This window comes from Notolabrus celidotus, chromosome 12 (assembly GCF_009762535.1).
Source record: "Notolabrus celidotus isolate fNotCel1 chromosome 12, fNotCel1.pri, whole genome shotgun sequence".
NCBI lineage: Eukaryota > Metazoa > Chordata > Actinopteri > Labriformes > Labridae > Notolabrus > Notolabrus celidotus.
The window spans coordinates 3,175,058-3,188,076 of record NC_048283.1 but is presented as its reverse complement, the minus strand read 5'-3'; the positions used below and the strand labels follow the sequence as shown (position 1 = coordinate 3,188,076).

The following is a 13,019-nucleotide window of genomic DNA, read 5'->3' as shown; positions in this document are numbered from 1 at the left end:
TTGAGACTCAGTTCATCAGTTTAATAAGAGTAAAAACCAATCCTGCTGAAGCCTGAATCTCATCTGATGAGCATCTTTCATGTGTCTCATCTCCAGGTTGGCACAGTGATCTGGATCGGTATCCTCGTCTACACCGACCCTGCTGGAATACGCACCTACCTTGCTGCTCAGGTGTCCGAGCAAAGCCCTCTGGGAGACCCCGGAGGAGCCGGTCTGCCTCCTCACCTGGGAGTAGCCCCCGTCTTTCGTGGCGGGGACCCTACCAGCACCCTCAGCATCCACCCTGCACCCGATCCAACTCCCTTACCTGAGAACCAATCACAGGGCCACCATGGCCCGGCCAGGGCGGGGCTTCTCCCTCAGGCTCCACCTCCTGTGCCGCAGATCACCTGGGGGGCGGAGGATGAGGAGGGCTGGAGGAGGCTGTCCTTCAGGCACTGGCCGTCTCTGTTCAGCTATTACAACATCACGTTAGCGAAGAGGTGAGTGAAGAAGAATAGAGACTCTGAGCTGAGACACCTGAGTGGACATCTGTTCTGACCTCAGAGAGTCAGTCTCATGTTGATATGGATTTGATTCAGACGTTTGGATCAGTTATTGAGCAAATTAAGACATCATAAGCTCTTTTACCAACTATGAAATCTATGGTTGAGATTTAATTTGAGTTGAATCTTAAAAAAGGAGGGTTATGTAGAATTGTATTTAAAGGTACAGTGTGTAGTGTTTAGCAGCATTTAGCAGACTTTTTAGATATTGAATATAATATTCATAAGTGTGTTTAAATTAGTGAAAAATCACCTGAATATGAAAATAATGGGGTTTTTTTTAAGTTAGAATTAGACTTTTATGTCTACACTCTTGCACCGCCATGTTTTTATAGAAGCATAGATTTAACAAATTATTCGCCATGCACCTTTTTTAATGTTCAGCTGAAAATGCACCGGTGGAAAGATGAGCAGAAGAGTGGTTATTCTTGTGCATGACATACTTTGTATTGATTTAAGTTTTTGATTGTAGAAACTTGACAAATGGAGGATCATACTCATCATGCATCACAGGAGCTTCTTCTCCTCAAAGGCCAACGCCACTTTCACTGACTCATTTTAAACACTCTACCTTTGAATAAAACAAACGTGTGAACAAAATGTTCTACTGCTCTGTTAAAAAAACAGCTAAATGACAGAGACATTAAGTTCGTAGAGTTCTTTCATGCTACTTGATACATCTCAATTACTTTAATCAACTTTAATTACTCGGCATGTTCAAAGAAAGGCACTCTGACTTCAGACATGGTTTTTTGGGTGTCACACTGATTTACAGCTGCAGGAGTTACATGTTTTGTTTTGTTTTTTGCAGTTAATAAACGTTTTTAATCATCCTCAACATTCTTTAGTGTCATGCAGAATTCATAGAACAATAATATTTGGCGACTTGTAAAACTTTCACCTGCAAAGGTTGTAAAGGTGTGTTACAGACTGTATCCTGTTTTGTTACAACACTCTTTATACTCTGTCTTTATTAAGGTACATCAGCATCCTGCCTGTCATTCCTGTCACCGTTCACCTGAGCCCCCAGGAGGCTATCGAGACACGTCACCCTCAGGACACCAGACATCCTCCTCCACCCATTCCCAAAGTGTCTGCAGATCTACAAACAGACCTCACCCTCTACAAGTTAGTACACACACACACACACACACACACACACACACACACACACACACACACACACACACACACACTTCTTTCAACCCCAACTGTGAAACGGAACATGCTCATAAATCACGTCATCGGTTTGGTCAGTCTTAGAGGGCTCAAAATTAATCCATAAACATCACTTTTTCCTGTTTACTTGTGTTTAAATAGTAAATCATGTTTTAACACATTGAAGGACACACATCTCCGAACCCTGTGTGATCTCTCTGGGTCCAACTTGCTGCTGAATATTGATGCACTTTGCAGAGTTACTGTTGTTATTTTGTACCTTGACACATCAGATAAAGACCCTTGGCCTTGGGTTTCCATTGGGGGTGTCATTGACCTAATTTTACAGTAAACACTGAAACATTTGCTTTAGTCCTTTCTGCATTAGTCATCCTTTGGAGGTTATCTGTAGCCAAGGTCATGCACAGCGCTCACGTTTGTACCACAGATTGAAGGCCAGCAGCTCTGAAAGGATTTATGACATGTAGGACCTTTTGTTTTTAGGGGTTGGGTTTGATTTATAACTTTTGATTGGTGAGGTTATAATTCCGTGTGTGAAAAGACATCCTCTCTGATTCAGTTATTTGTATGGCTCAGTCTGTCTTTTCTTTTAAGAACAGAGAGAGGTGGAGCATTATCTTTGACTCTTGGTGATTTTCACATCCTCTCAAGTGTCACCAAACGACTGTTACTTAACCTGGAGAAAATAGAGAGTCCATAAATTGAACAAAGAAGAAAAGAGGTTGTTATTTTTTCTGCCTTCAGCAAGTATTACCTCGCCCTGACCGGACCAGCTAGTCAGACCGGTTTCTTTCAAATCCCCTGTGGTTATTGACGTACCAGTAGAGACGAGGATGGTTGATTTCTTTAAGTCTGAAACTAACCCAAAAAAATCATCATGCTTTATTGGTTGAATGCATTTCTTACTTTTTCAAATACATAAAAAAGTCTTGTTTCTTTACCTCCATCAGCTCTCTGGGTATCTAAAACTTGAAACACTCAACAGTTATGAGCAGATAAGACATGCAGCTGTAAGTCAGCCAGCTTCCCTTTGTATAAGAAGCTAAGGCAGTAATTTTCTCTTGTAAAGTCTCTTGTTCTCTGTGTTGGGATGTCTCAGACTGAGATGTTTTACTTTGTCCGTGCACTTTGTTGACATTTTTGTCTCAGGTAATCGAGCGTTGTTGGCTGCAGCAAAAATTGTTACTTAGCCAGATTTTTTTGTGCTTCTTTTGATGATATAGTATGCAGAAGAGGTTTGCAAAAGCACCAACAGTTTCCTCCTGGATATCAGACAGTAAACTTTCTTATGCTCTGGGTGGTTTTTTGAAATTGTTGCATGCATAAAAAAAAGAAAACTGGCACCTCAAAACTGAGCTTTCAGACCTCTATGCTTGACTATCTAAACAAGGGCAGACTCTATCCTGAAGGACCCTTCACACCACAATTAGCAGCTCCTTCATCAGGCGGAGGCTTTTAAGTGCTGCTGGCAAAAGAGAGATCATCCAACGACACTTTAATGATCCCTCAGTAATATGTTTTCAAAGATCTGTTTATTTTAATTTTTACACATTACATACAAAAGATCAATGTAAACAATTAGAGCAAGTGATGTTTTTATATAATAAACAGAATAAGTAAATGAACGAAAAAGCAACCAATAATGATATATGATAATAATTTAAAATAAAATATAAATAAATAAAAAAGGAAAATAAAAAAATAGGGAAACTACAATAAGATAAATAGGTTAATATTTAAAAAATAAATAATTGGAAAAGGTAAAAAATATCAATAACAACAATTAAAAATCTATATTAAAAACAATATTAATATAAATACAAATAAATAAATAAATAATAATGATAGTAATCATTATACAAAAAAAAATATTTTTCAATGAAGATCAAATCCAGGCAGCTGTTGATTGACTGATTGATTGATGGATACTAAAGTTTCTGGCATCTTGAATGTTGAGTTACGCAATTTCAGTTTGAAGTTTCTCTGAACACAGAGAGCATTGTCTCGATGATCAGGATTGATTCATTTAATCACACATTTATCTTGAAGAGTAATTCCTTATCTTGGTAATTACTTCCTTCACTTCCTCTCGGCCTTGTAACATCGGTTTTATCAGATGATTCAGGTTCCTTCCTTTATTCAGCGGAGGTGTTTCTCCTCTCTGCAGACGTTGCAGTGCAGGTTTTCACTGTGCAGAGTTGTGTAAGGCGGTGTTGTTGTCACCGAGTGGAAGGTTGTGTTCTTTGTTTCATCTTTGAACGGGAGATACGAAGGCTATCAGCTGAAGGCGGGTCAGGGTCAGGACCTTGACAGTGGGGAAGCGTTAGCTGAGTTTACAGGCTGTTTAGATGACCCTGAAACAAAGAGAAGGCCACTGTGACAAAGGTGAACACGCCGATACAACCAGATCCAGACCAGATCCAGAGAAAGCAAGAATAAAAAGCTGTTTTATAGTTGGATGGTTTGATCACATTCAGTCATATAATCAAACAGATTGATCCTTAACACTTCACTACTGCTGGTTGACCACTTCCTGTTTCAGAGTAGACTAAAACCTCTTCATCCTCCTCCTGCGTTAGTATGGAGAGCTGCCTCTAATGTGTATCTTATAATGTTTTATCAGAGGGGATCCACACAGGCAGTCTGAGCTCCAGTTATTGGCTACTGTCGTAATGTTAAAATGCCCTACCACTATGGTCTGCATGAGCCAGGGTAACGCCCCAACAGAGCATTACATTTAATGGAGGTAGATCCCACCATTACAAGTGCTAACGGCAGGATTAACTCACCTGTTAGGCTGTTTAAAGGATGGAGGACATCGTGCTTATGTGTTACTGTTTAAGAAGAAATATGCAAAGACAACGGATATCTTGGGATTGAACGAATCCTTCAGAAAAGTATGACGATGTTGAAATATACAGCAAATTTAGATTTAGGAGAGACAGCTTTTTTCAGTTAACAGATGAGATAAGGATGTAGTTCACGCCAAATCATAACCATGCAAATAAAAGTACTTCTGTAGATTATTTCACAGGAATCAATTAGAACATAATTCTTAGGTAACCTACCAGAAGTGAAGTGAATCCTTCCCAAACAACTCCGTTAACAAGTCCTCATCCTTCAATGGGGCGACAAGCTGCTTTCATGTTGCTGATTTATTTTGTAGGTCTTCTACTGAGCGCGCTCAGAAACATCACACGCATTGACCCGGTTCAAGATTTGAAGCCAGACTTTCCCTTTCTCCTTGTTTGTTATCTTTGAGGATTGACTTGCTGATAACAGCTGTTTGTTCATTCTATATTCTTGTAAGTCTTGCCATTATTTTATTTCTGCTTTTGTCTTGTTTTCAGTCGCTGTAAAGCACTTTGGGTTGCATTTGATTTGTATGAAAGGTGATATATAAATAAAGCTTGATTAATTCATTGATTGATTGGTGAGGAAACACTGGAGGTAAAATGAGATGTTAAAAATCAAAACAGGACATTAAACTCAGCAAAATAAAATAATAAAACACTAAAATATACAACCAGTAAAAGAAAATAAGATGCTGTACTTAAAAGGATGACAAAAAAAGTTAACTAAATAATAAATAAATAAACAGGGTTCCCACGCGTCCTGGAAAACCTTGAAAACAGTTCACCAGTTTTCCAGTCCTGGAAAACACCTGGAAAATGGGAGAAAAAGTCAAATGTCCTGGAAAATTACTCCAACATGACTGTGTACGACCTGACAAGGTTAAAAAACACATCCCCATTCAACATTTGTGGCCATTTTTGTCATTCAGTTCTATTTAGGTCAATTAATGCACTGATCCTCTGATTATTATTATTATTTATTTATCTCAGTAAGGCAGCTTCCAGAGTCCTTTGCTGGCTCTTTTGTTTTTTACTTAGATCATTTAATATTTTTTGAGCAAAGAGAAAGCTGAAATGAGAGTTGCACATCATTGTTACTTGGTTGCACTAATAAAGTGCTGTACATCTGTGGTTGCATTGTTCAATCAATTTGCCATCATTTTTAAGCATATAAGAGATGATTTCATGGATAGCCATAGACTGCACGTCTTTCAATGTAGACTTCCACTGAGAGGAACATATTAGACTATTTAGGAACTAAATTAGGAACTAAATTTAGACTGTCATACCAGCTTGATCATCTCTGAAAATGTACTGGAAATGTCCTGGAAAAGAGTGGGAACCCTGATAAAGTAAGGTGAAATAAAAACTGTTGTAAGAATGTAATGTTTCTTTTCTTGACATGAAATTTTTTAGAGCTCGGTAAGTCAAAAAACGTTGAACACTTGTGGCTTCAGATTCTGTTAAACTCTGCAGATGTTTGTAATATTTAAAATACAATTAATCAGTCTGAAACAAAACAGTTACTGTGCCATGAACATTTTAACTGGACTCATCTCTGAAGAAAGACTGATCACAGAAATAATCATCACATTAATCTAATGAAGGATTAATGACCGTTTAGCAGCTTCAGCACTCTCTGACATGCCCTCCATTCATCCGTCATGCATCACATCATAAACCAGACACTACAAACACATTGTTGGCTTCAGGAGATATTGATCAGAAGCTTTTGTGCTGACTGATTTAGATCTGTGTAATTTCTTGTCACCAGCACAAGGACAAGATGTTCCATTAAAGGCCCTGTTTACACTCTCAGGCTGCGTGTCTAACTGGGCTTCATTGTTCAGATAAAAGAGAGGTGTCTGTATCCGGAGTCAGAGCGAGGAGTACAGATGGCTTCACACAAACAGATTTCATCAAACATTTCAGAATCAAGACTTAGTTTATCTTCACTTGTCAAGTCTAGGTAGAGTTGTTCCTAATAATGACTCAGCACAAAACCTCTCAGGTCTTTAAATTCAGTATGTACTTGTAGCTTTTTGTTACAGACGGGGCTTTTCTGGTGTTTCAGGCAGAGGAGGTCACACTACTCCGACAAGTTTCATCATCACAGTTATGTTAAATTCCCCAGCAGGTAGCAGAGCAGGCAGAAATGCTGTGTCATGGTCTGCCAGGTGGAGAGCTCAGCAGATTGTAGCGCCGAGTTTGAAACCTTAAACCTGTGAGGGATTAGAAGAAAACTGAGGATTCCCAGTTTACACGTTGTTTTAATTCTTCAACACTTTAGTAGAATAAAAGGAAATGCAACTTTAGAAGGATGTGCATGTTTCACAAGCATAAGTTCAAGTCTTCCATATCCAAGTGAAAATTAAATTTAAGGAGCTGTTGTGTAAGGGAAATAATTGAATGAATACAGAGATCTGACGAGCAGATATCCGCTGTGTTCACAACATGAGATATGATCTCTTTGTGACTCCTCTGTCGTCTCTTCTTTCACACAGGGTTGCAGCTCTGGGCCTGGCAGCCGGCGTCCTCCTGGTCCTGCTGCTCTTCTGTCTCTACCGGGTTCTCTGCCCCCGCAATTACGGGCAGAACGGCATCCCTCACGGGCGCAGACGCCGCGGGGACCTGCCCTGCGACGATTACGGCTACTCGCCACCCGTCAGCGAGATCTCACCTCTGCTGCTCAGGGGCCACAGCATGGTGAGGATGCACGAGCAGGAAGAGAGAGAACTAGATTACAAAGTGCAGACATTACAGTTCATTTGTTACATTCTTTTCACGCTCTGTGACTTCCTGCAGGACATCGAGTGCTTGGCCAGTGATGGGATGCTGCTGGCCAGCTGCTGTCTGGCAGGACAGATCCGGGTTTGGGACGCGCAGACTGGAGACTGTTTGACCGTTATACCAAAACCTGGGTGAGTCACAGTATTGGTTTATAGTTTGTTCAGGGCTTTAATGAATGATGGACAGAATTAAAGACAAGAGTGACCACCAGACCGATGTTTACCCACACTGTTAAAGCCTCTGGAAACGTCATCATAACTCTGAAAAAACTCTGTTCAACAACATCTTATTTTACAGGTCAGAGCATTTCTCAGGACTGTGTGGGCGTGGCCTAACTCTTTGATTGACAGGTCAAGAGAGAGTTCACAGCCTGCATGTTTGAGCCGTCTGACTCTGAATCTAAAGACATCAAAACTCCAGAATCTGAAAACTATTCATTTCAAATGGTCTCTGAGTGCTGAGTCACAAAATACTTCAGAATCAGGACTTCTATCATTTATTAGTTTTATCACTCCGTAGTCTCCGGAGCAACAGGACCATGGGACGCCCAGAGCAGAGGAGGCTAAAGTGTAGTATGTGCACGCAGAGGAGCTCGGCTCCGGGTGTCAGACGGATCTGTTTGTCTAAACTCTGAGCTGTTTGCAGAAATTTAGTGAACCGGTCCTGAGGAAAGTTAGTGAACCGGTCCTGGGGACAGTTAGTGAACCGGTCCTGGGGAAAGTTAGTGAACCGGTCCTGGGGAAAGTTAGTGAACCGGTCCTGGGGAAAGTTAGTGAACCGGTCCTGGGGAAAGTTAGTGAACCGGTCCTGGGGAAAGTTAGTGGACGGGTCCTGGGGAAAGTTAGTGGACCGCTCCTGGGGAAAGTTAGTGAACCGGTCCTGGGGAAAGTTAGTGGACCGGTCCTGAGGAAAGTTAGTGAACCAGTCCTGGGGAAAGTTAGTGAACCGGTCCTGGGGAAATGAGAGGAGCATATGTGGGACTGCTTTAGCCACTCGGCCGCAGCTCAGCTCAACTGGGTCCCAAAGTTTCCACAAATCACAGCCGTTAGAAGCATAACAACAAGCTGTTGTGTGAAACAGTTTGAAAACGTGTTAAAAAACATAATTGAACATATTTGAAAATGGATCAAAGTTGAGTTCTAATATTTTGACATAGTTTTTAGTATTTACATTTGGTCTGAAATATCATAGGTAGAATGTTTTTGTTGATTTGGGTTAGCAGATGCTTAAGATATTTAGTGTGACTCAGATCAATAAAATCAGAGCAGCTCTTTCAATTTTCAAATAAAAAAGTCAGTTCTCTCTGGTCAGAAAACAAAGTGAAGGCGATGCTGTTTTTATTTTACATGTTTCATATCTTCCATCATCACCTTACAACATTTCTGCAGATATTTATTCTCCTCTTCCTGATGGTACTGGTTTACTTTGACTCATGCAGACGGATCCATCTCTCTGTTAAACTGTCACAGTTAAACTTCAGCGAATTCAATGATATTTCTCGCCCAGCAGTCCTGAGTTTTCTTTTCCTCCTCAGGTTGAGGCGAAGCAGCAGCAATGGTTGCTGGGAGCAGCGTGACGGCTGGGACAGCATGGGCGGAGCCTCCGAGTCCGAGTGTTTGGGCTCTGAAAATCGTGGCCTCTCCATCAATGGTGACGGTCTGATGGAGGAGGAGGGCTACCCGCTGAGGCGCCGCTCCGCTCCCACCCGACCGACTCTCTTCAACGACCAGCCCGACCTCACCCCGCTCATCGACACCAACTTCACCTCCACGCCCCCCTCCCACCTCCTCTCCACCCCGCCCAGAGCGGGCTTTGACTTTGGAGGTCTGGTGGAGCGGGCTTACATGGAGCACGAGCCCCCCTCGCCCTCCGCCTACCCCTCTCCTTCATCTACCTCCTCATCCCCGCCCACAGGGGCTCAGCTGCAGAGGAGGCCAAGCTTAGGGGACATAGCAGCAGCTTTACCCCAAGAGAGACCCTCCATGTCAGGGCCACAGGCGGACTGGGAGAGCTCCGTGTGGGCCATGGAGCTGAGAGGAAACCTGATCGCTGCTGGGAGGAGCAGCGGGAAACTGGAGGTGTGTAGAATAAGAATTATTTTATTTTGATAGTTCTGTAATTGCACTTGTTTTCACAACTGTGTGAATTTCATGCACCTTGTAACTCGTGTCTGTTCCAGTTGTGGGACGCAGTTGAAGGATCGTTACGCTGCTGTAATGAAGATGGAGTCTCTGGGATCACAGCTCTGGCCTTCCTCAACAACAGGTTAAAAACACACCGATACATAAACACAATAAACCACAGTGCTTCCTTCAGCTAAAGACGCCTCTCACTTGTTTGAGGTTTAATGTAAGCCTGGTTTGAGGGCATAATTAAAGTCTTTCTTGTTGTGCAGTTTATTTTTTTGAAGTAAATTAATGTAGCTTCTGTTAATCCTCTAAACAAAGGGTTGAAATGCTTAAAGCCATTCATTTCCATTCACTAAGGTAAACGTGGATTTCTTTACTTGAGGATAAATTAAAAAGTCGGTCAGCTTTGTTTGGTTCATGCTCATAAATAAAACTAAGTGCAGCCAATGATTTGTAGCAGGAGATTCAGAAGATATGCAACCTCAAAGGACTTTCCTTCATCCTGACCCTCTGTGTGTTTCTCTTCTTCCTCCTCAGAATCGTAGCGGCTCGGCTGAACGGGTCTCTAGATTTCTTCACTGTTGAGATAAACAAACCTCTGTGTCTGCTGCAGTACAGAGGTGAGGCTCAACATCTTCTCTGTGATGCATTTCTCTGTACAGCTGTGTTTTTCATGTTCAAATCAACAAGCTTCATGTCTTTTGTTAGCTTAACTTAAATTAAGATTATTAGAATTTGAAATAGTGCATGCAAAAATCAAACAAGGGAAAATGAAGCTGCTTTAATATTAAGACAAACTCTCAAACTGTGTCTTCCTTTCCTCGTCCTCCAGGAGCTCCCGGGCGAGGCAGCGTGCCTCCCTCTCCCTGTTACAGCAGCGAGGACGTGATCAGCTGTCAGCTCACGCGCTCGGTTCAGTGCGCTCACCAGAAGCCGATCACTGTGCTGCGAGCGGCCGCCGGGAGGGTCGTCACCGGCAGCCAGGACCACACTGTCCGGGTAACACAGCGTATATTAGAAAATGTCTGACTGCTGACAGATCTATGCTCAGAAAATTAAGAAACACAAGAAATACTTTAGAAGACAGGATGTTTATATCCTGACAGCAAGAGAAAAATTAAGAGGTTTAAATTCCAGGTAGCACCTAGTGTGAAAGTGAAACACTGATGTGGCCTTCAAGTGTATTAAAAAGACAGTTATAGTTCTTCAAGCATTATTTGAAAAACATTTGTTTTCTTCAGTCTTTCTACATTTCTTTCTTTTTTTGTAAAAACAGAAAAGTTAGTCAAAATTGTGGCATTTTCAAACAAGTCTAAGAATACCATTGGATGCATATATTTAGATTAATAAGAAAGCAGACTGCATTTATCAAATAATGAGTCAGGCAAGGCAAGGCAGCTTTATTTGTATAGCGCATTTCATACACGAGGGCAACTCAATGTGCTTTACATTAAAACATTAAAAGCATTGGAGACATTCAGACAGGCATAAAATAACACAGAAAACAGAAAAGAAAAGGAAAATTAGAAATATATTAAAAATTACATTAAAATTGTAATTTAAAGTGGGTTAAAATAATCTAAGATAGGAAGGCAGTGGCAAATAAAAAGTCTTAGTCTTTGATTTTAAAGAGGTGAGAGTTGGAGCAGACCTGCAGCTTTCAGGGAGTGTGTTCCAGATATGTGGAGCATAATGACTAAACGCTGCTTCACCATGTTTCGTTCTGACTCTAGGGACTGAAAGCAGACCAGTACCTGATGACCTCAGAGGTCGAGGTGGTTCATAAAGTAGTAGTAGATCAGCAATGTATTTTGGGCCTAAACCATTCAGTGCTTTATAAACCATCAGCAGGATTTTAAAGTCTATTCTCTGACAGACAGGAAGCCAGTGTAGAGATCTAAGAACTGGAGTGATGTGGTCTACTTTTTTGGTCCTTGTTAGGACTCGAGCAGCAGCATTCTGTATGAGCTGCAGTCGTCTGATGGACTTTTTAGGGAGTCCTGTAAAGACCCCGTTACAGTAGTCTAGTCTGCTAAAGATAAATGCATGGATGAGTTTTTCTGCATCCTGCTGAGACATGAGTCCTTTAATCCTCGATATATTCTTAAGGTGATAGTAGGCTGACTTTGTAATTGTCTTAATGTGGCTGCTGAAATTAAGGTCTGAGTCTATGACTACACCAAGGTTTCTGGCTTGGTTTGAACATTTCATCATTGCAGATTGGAGCTGAGCAGTAACCTTTAACCTTTCAGATGGAGTGTGATTTAATAAGTTTGTACCTCCTCCCACTCCTTTTCAGATTTTTAAATTGACAGGTTGTTTTGCTTTATGTTTTTCTTTGTCTGTGATTTGTTTTTGTCTTTTTTGTTTGTTCATTTTTTTTTCACATTTTCAAACTCTCAAACTCTAACTCTGTTTCAGATTTATCGTCTGGAGGACTCGTGTTGCCTCTTCACCCTGCAGGGTCACTCTGGAGGGATCACAGCCATCTACATAGACCAGGTCAGTGATGAACCTTCCTCTGATCCTGTTTGATACCACAACAACAAAACAATCAGTACTAGTTATTATCCTCACGTCCTTATTGTGCTGCCCACACTTGTAAACAAGGCTGGGATTATTGCTGAGTCATTAGATGAAAGTATAGAGTGAGTCATCATCTTCATCATTTAGGGTCCTCTATGACTCTAATGTCATCTCTTTATTATCAATCAATCTTTATTTGTATAGCGCCAAATCACAACAAGCGTTATCTCAAGATGCTTTTACAAACAGAGCAGGTCTAGACCACTCTATGTCAAATTATGAACAGAGACCCAACTTTAAGACAAGGTAGGACTCAGTCTGACCCCACCTTAATCCATCATGAGCATTGCACATCACAGTATTTAGCTAGTTACAGTGGTGAGGAAAAACTTCCTTTTAACTGGCAGAAACCTCAGGCAGAACCAGACTCATGTTAGACAGCCATCATGCCTCGACTGAGTTGGGTCTGGAAAGACAGATAGAGGGGAGTAAGAGAGTTATTAGTTATTGTTGATATATTTATATTTGGGACTAAATTGTTTTAAGGTAACATTTCTTAAACTGAAAATAATTGCTTCAACATATAAAATTAAATCCTTTGTTGTCCTGATCCTGTGTCTCCTCAGACGATGGTTCTGGCAAGCGGTGGGCAGGATGGCGCCATCTGCCTGTGGGACGTCCTGACAGGCAGCCGTGTCAGCCATGTGTATGGTCACCGTGGGGACGTCACCTCTCTGGTCTGCACCACCTCTTGTGTCATCAGCTCAGGACTGGATGACCTCATCTGTATCTGGGACCGGAGCACGGGGATCAAACTGTACTCCATACAGCAGGTACGGTGGATCAGTGGACTGTATGTTTAGTATGTGGATTCATGTTGTGTCTCTTTCTTCTTCTTCTGTTTTAATCTGTTCTGATTGTGATCCTGGAGAACGAACCAGTGTGTCCCATAACTCAACTCATGATAACATGACCTCCCTGATTCTAACCCTCAC

The 13,019-nt window shown here is 41.5% G+C and overlaps 1 protein-coding gene across 2 annotated transcripts in view; it reads left to right on the top strand.

Moving 5' to 3' along the window:
- scap (SREBF chaperone) overlaps positions 1–13,019 on the top strand; it is a 49,892-nt gene that overhangs the window by 31,622 nt on the left and 5,251 nt on the right. For both annotated transcript variants that reach the window (XM_034698603.1, XM_034698602.1), the window contains exons 13-22: positions 97–482; positions 1,524–1,673; positions 7,084–7,285; positions 7,385–7,500; positions 8,904–9,447; positions 9,549–9,634; positions 10,036–10,118; positions 10,331–10,497; positions 11,920–12,000; positions 12,651–12,857. In XM_034698603.1, the coding sequence (XP_034554494.1) occupies positions 97–482; positions 1,524–1,673; positions 7,084–7,285; positions 7,385–7,500; positions 8,904–9,447; positions 9,549–9,634; positions 10,036–10,118; positions 10,331–10,497; positions 11,920–12,000; positions 12,651–12,857 (2,022 nt within the window). The remainder of the gene's footprint in view (positions 1–96; positions 483–1,523; positions 1,674–7,083; positions 7,286–7,384; positions 7,501–8,903; positions 9,448–9,548; positions 9,635–10,035; positions 10,119–10,330; positions 10,498–11,919; positions 12,001–12,650; positions 12,858–13,019) is intronic.